The sequence below is a fragment of the Octopus bimaculoides genome, chromosome 9, assembly GCF_046866305.1.
Source record: "Octopus bimaculoides isolate indiv1 chromosome 9, ASM4686630v1, whole genome shotgun sequence".
In the NCBI taxonomy this organism is placed as follows: domain Eukaryota; kingdom Metazoa; phylum Mollusca; class Cephalopoda; order Octopoda; family Octopodidae; genus Octopus; species Octopus bimaculoides.
In genome coordinates, this window is record NC_142936.1 from 17,459,197 (window position 1) to 17,465,284 (window position 6,088).

Genomic DNA, 6,088 nt, shown 5'->3' on the forward strand with positions numbered 1-6,088 from the left:
GAGACACATACACATCAGGCGTCCACTTACATATACGATAGAGAGATAAAGAAAGGAGAGGAATTGGGAAGATGGAAAGATAAAGAATCTTAAAATATGAAGAAAGCAAGAAAGAATGAGTGCTTAAGGACTACAGAGAGAGATAGTGAGAATATGAGAAAGAGATAGATATAGAGAAAGATAGCTGGCTGGCTTATTAGATAGATAGATAGATAGATAGAGAGAGAGAGATAGAGAGAGAATGAAGAAATCTTTAAGCAAATATTTAGTCTTCTGAGGTTCACGGTCTTACTTTCTGATCGATTCTCTTGTTGTAGTCATGGCAACATTAGATGCCACGTAATCATTTCACTGATTTCAATTTGATTAACATTAATTCTGCATGACAGACGTAGGACAACAAAAGCTGTTGTTCCTGTCATCTTTCTGTAACTAACTGCTTGTGCTTATCACCTGTTTTATAACCTACGCACGACCAGATGTTTACTTCTTTATTTCTTTATATACTCTTTTACTCTTTTATTTGTTTCAGTCATTTGACTGCGGCCATGCTGGAGCACCGCCTTTAGTCGAGCAAATCGACCCCGGGACTTATTCTTTGTAAGCTTAGTACTTATTCTATCGGTCTCTTTTGCCGAACCGCTAGGTGACGGAGACATAAACACACCAGCACCGGTTGTCAAGCAATGCTTGGGGGACAAACACACACACACACAAACACACACACATATACATATATATATATATATATACATATATACGACGGGCTTCTTTCAGTTTCCGTCTACCAAATCCACTCACAAGGCTTTGGTCGGCCCGAGGCTATAGTAGAAGACACTTGCCCAAGGTGCCACGCAGTGGGACTGAACCCGGAACCATGTGGTTGATAAGCAAGCTACTTACCACACAGCCACTCCTAGATTTACTAAACTTGCGGCAGACAAATTGATCTTTATCTGTATTCAGGATACTGTCGACTGGGTGGAATATGCTATCAATATTGTTTCTTTTACTTTAGGATTTTTTATCAGTTTAATGTTTCTACAGCCCTCTCTAATTCAATCCAATCCTGTCTTTCCCAACCACAAGCAAAATATAGTAAATGAAATAAATAACAAAAAAAAAAAACATGTAATAAGTTAATTAAGCCATCCTTTAATGTCATGCGATGGTTAGGCCCCAAATACTTATACTATCGCGATACTAATTATTTTTTATAGCAAATATTAGGTAATCAAGAATATTGTTAATGAATAAATAAAAACAGGCTGAAATCACCTTCAGGAAAATACATGTGCAACCCGTTACAAAAATGTAAATGGTCGCGCATGTATTTTCTATTCAAGGTTGTGAATGTGAAATTTAAAAAAAGCTAAAATGTATTTCACGATGACCAGAAATTGTTTACTTAGTTTATTCAAATTTACACATAATCATTTCTATTATAGGCACAAGGCCAGAAATTTGGGGGAGGGGGCTGGTCATATGAAAGGACGAGCCTATATGAGCAGAAGACTATGCATGGATATGTTAGTAGAAAGTTCCGAGATGATAGTAACATCGATTACCAAAGCAGTTTATCGTGGACCAATAGCCGGATTACTACCTCCCACTTTGAAGGGTGTACGTTTGCAATCCAGGAACAGTGTGTCACTGGTGCTTAATTTATCGACCTCGAAAGGATGGAAGGCAAAGTCGGCGGAATTTGAACTCAGAACGCAGTGGCAGATGAAATACGATCAAGTATTTCACCCGGCATGCTAACGATTCTGCCAGCTCACCGCCTTGTTTCAAATTTACTTATAATGAAATAGTTTTTGATGAACTCATGGACAAATGGAGCTTAATATTATTTTTATTCTATTGTCGTATACCAGCGTTCTGTTGTTAATTCCATTCATCATCATTGTTGTCGTTAGATTTAAATATATTTGTGTATCATTGTTCAGTTTTATTTCAAGATTTCTTGCCAATAGAGAAAGATCCGGTTTCTAACATAGATTCAAGGCCCCTTCATTGGAATTTCAACATCAACAACAGGGTATTTTTGTATGTATGTATGTATATGTGCAGATTTGTATGTTTTGCTTTATGCATGCATTCTCATGCATATAGTTGCATATCTAGACATGCTCATATATATTTAAATGATAAACTTCTGGAAAGTTTTATGGATTTTTACAGTTCCAGTGATGGATTGGATCTGTAGTTTTCGAATTAGCTTTCCCCTTTGTGGCTTTCAGAAGCCTAATTTCTCAAGATTGGTATTTAGGCAGTGTGTTACATATCCCAGGGCTACAATAATTACAGGTGTAAATATGAACTTGTAATCTGGATAGAGTAACTGCAGATTTCTTAACAGTTCAGCGTAGGTGTTCTCTTTTTCACTAATCTCCAGCTTCATATTAACATTCTTCTTCTTCTTCTTCTTCTTCTTCTTCTTCTTCTTCTTCTTCTTCTTCTTCTTCTTCTTCTTCTTCTTCTTCTTCTTCTTCTTCTTCTTCTTCTTCTTCTTCTTCTTCTTCTTCTTCTTCTTCTTCTTCTTCTTCTTCTCTCTCTCTCTCTCTCTCTCTCTCTCTCTCTTTCTTCCTCACCCTTGTTCAGTTGTACCAGTAATTCACAAAGTCTAGTCTTGTCACATTATATCACACTCTCACGACATGAAAATATATCAGTTTCTGTAAAATATTCAGATGCTTACACGCTATTGTTACGAGCAGGGAAATTCAATATTCATCGCCGCAACCGACAGAGAACTTTACTCCACGTATTTGTCAATGGCAGGCCTATGAATACAAAATCTTGTCAATCCATCACCCAACATAACTCATATACGCCGATGCAGATACCTCTACATATCTGTGAACTATAAAACCTGTATTTGACTAGCGAATGTATTTATTGAGAATATCATCAGGTTAAACCAGCCCTCAAATTCAGGGATAAAATAAAAAGATATCTGTTGAAAATTCATTGAGTTAAAGAGGAACCAACAGAATTCTACATTGAATTTTGAATGGTTTTTAATCGAGATTCAAAGCCTATCGAATACGCCATATGACTCCCAAACAGCTTATGTTCCTGACACCATCATATTGAGCAATATTATCAGAAGGTGTTGCAATTACGATGATATTTGGCCACCAACTGATGAGAGGTTGAAAATGCCTGTGTCCATTGAATTTATATATATATATATATATATATATGAGTGGGTATGAATGTATGTATATGTATTATATATATTAGACAACCTGATGACGATCAGTAAGCCGAAACTTCGTAGTAATTGCCAACGTTTCCTAGTAGTAATTTATAAATATATATAAATCTATATTTCAGTTAACTTTCATTGTAGCTTTGAGATAGTTTTGATAATTTCGACAGTGTCACTATAGGATTTTCATAGTTTGAACATCGTTTCAACATCATTTTAACAGAATTTCAATATAATTTCAACACAATTTCAATTTCCTTTCGATAAAGTATTAATATATTTCCAACACAGTAATACTATAGAACGAACATAGAAAATACCTCTAAAGTTACCTCTGAGCCACCTGTTCGTGTTAGACCGGGCGACAAATTAAAGCTATCAACTAAGAACAATCCATCCGTCCCATCAATTTTCCAGACAAATCTTGAGTCATCATGGAGCTATCTTGAAATATGTTTGAAACATCTACCACTTGAATGCGAAGAAAATTTTCATTCAAATTTTCATTCAAACCTATAGCTTTAATAGTCCCAACATATATTTAATATAATTTCAACATTGATAGGCCACAGTTTCAAAATAAATTCTATATAGTTCCCACATTGCTACACTGTAGTTTCAGCAGTGCTACAATACAGATTCGACATAATTGCTGTATTATTTCAGAATTGCTACAGTATAGTTTCCGTATTGTTACAACGTAGTTTCTGTATTGTTACAGAATAGTTTAACTTCATTGTTATTTAGTTGTAACATCACTACCATATGATATTAATATAATTGCTGTATACTTTTAACACTGCTTATAGTTTCCACATTGTTACAAGATAATTGCAACATTATTACATTATAATTCCCTACAGTATTTCAACATACTTTAACATAATTGCCATATAGATTCAATATAGTTGCAACATTGTAACAAAATAGTTTCAATGCTGTTACAATATAGCTTCAATATTGTTACAATATAGTTCCAACATTGTTACAATGAAGTTTTAACATAATTGCTATATCGTTTGAACATTGTTACAAAATATTTTCAACGTTCTCAATTCAAACCTTCAGAGTCAGCAAAAGATTTAGCATTTCATTGCAAAAGAAAATACCCAGAAAGACAATCCGTTGAAATTTAAGAATAATATCATTTAAACAGAAAAGAATATGCTGTTTTTGCTAGAATGAAATTCTTAGTTCTTTCTGGCAGAAATTTGTGTAAAATGTATTTATTTCTTACATATGTAAAGAATGAACTTCACTAGAATGGAAACTGATATAAAACAGAAAAAACTTTGTATGTAAATTAATTATCTTTTCAAATATTGTTAAATTTATATTGGCAATATTATTACGGGTACTATTATTGCTAGAAATATTGTCAATATTATGACACGTGATATGTATGTATGTATGTATGTATGTATGTATGTATGCGTGCATGCATGTATGTATATATGTAAATATTTGTGCATGCATACGTATATACATACATACATACATACATACATACGTACATAATTGTTCGCAAAATGTCTCGTAAAATATCTTCTAGACTGCAAAAAGCACGTTTAGATAGCTTCTAAGAGTTAAAGTGTCGTGTCTACCGTATATAGGACGGTCGTGATAATCTACAACAACAGGGAAAAGCTGATAATTTTCAACCGTCAAATTAGAAGTGTTTATTTGTACAAGAAAGAAATGAATAAACTTCCAGCAGTTTGTCGAAACATTGAGCAATTTTAAAATAAGTCGTTTTTAAGAAGTTCAAATGAATAAACGAAAGAGAATTGGTCTTTATTTCAGGGGCAGAAAGAAAATCAGGATAGGCTGCCCTTAAATGTCTTTATGTACAAATATTAAACCTTAGTTGCTCTGAAAATACACCTGAAAGTAAAGATTTGGTATAAATTAGTAAATCAAGAGTGTTTGTTATACTTACATATCACCGAACAAAGTCGACTGCCAGTCGTCCATTTTAACCCTGGCCTCATAGCAATTGTTGTTCTCCTCAATTTATATATAGGACACTTTTACAGTTGTCCTATATTGAATAGTTCTTGTATTTTCCTTGTTGCCGTTGATTTTTTTTTTAATTCCTTTTTAGTTTTGCTTTTTTTTTTTTAGTTTTTAGTGATACATCCGTAATAATTGGCAGAAAATAGTATTGAGATGCAGAAGAAGAATTAAACACTATCAGTGTATATGTAACCCAATATCTATACTCTATTATTTACAGCTTTATTTGCTTCGAGATCCACCATTTCGAAAAAGAATATATATATATATATATATATATATATATAGTATGTGTGTGTGTGTGTGATGTATGTGTGTTTACTATTTATGTCTAAACAGTGAGAGAGAGTGAAAAGAGGGGAGGAGAAGAGAGAGAGAGAGAGAGAAGAGGAGAGCTAAACTACATAATATTGACCGATTTCTTATCATTGTCATTGTTATTATTTCACAGTATTTCCCTCCTTAGTATTTCGCATTTCTATTATTATCGGTTTTATTTCTTCTTTCTGTCTTCGATATTATCATAATTATAATCCATTGAGAATATTACATCCGTGAAATTCATTTATTGTAATAATACTGAGACTCCATCCTTTCAACTTTACAACAACTGTTCGTACAATACATCTGTCTTGTGAACATGCAGGACGTTATGACGATATCCATTATTGGTCTTTCATTAATACATGCTATGATTATATGACAGAAATATCAGTGGTCCAGTGGAAAAGGTATTAGCATTTTTCGTTTGTAAGCATTGTTAGTTCGTGTTTTGGGCGAAGGCATGCGCTGAATCCAGTGGTTCGAGAGCGATTTAAACATATTAATACAGTTCTCAATGTCTGGGATGATAGT

At 33.5% G+C, this 6,088-nt stretch overlaps 1 protein-coding gene across 1 annotated transcript in view; it reads right to left on the bottom strand.

Moving 5' to 3' along the window:
- LOC106868869 (uncharacterized) overlaps positions 1-5,341 on the bottom strand; it is a 30,838-nt gene extending 25,497 nt beyond the window's left edge. Inside the window, exon 1 of the mRNA XM_014914320.3 lies at positions 5,157-5,341. Coding sequence (XP_014769806.1) covers positions 5,157-5,208 — 52 coding nt within the window. The 5' untranslated portion in view covers positions 5,209-5,341. The remainder of the gene's footprint in view (positions 1-5,156) is intronic.
- Positions 5,342-6,088: the final 747 nt, after the last annotated feature.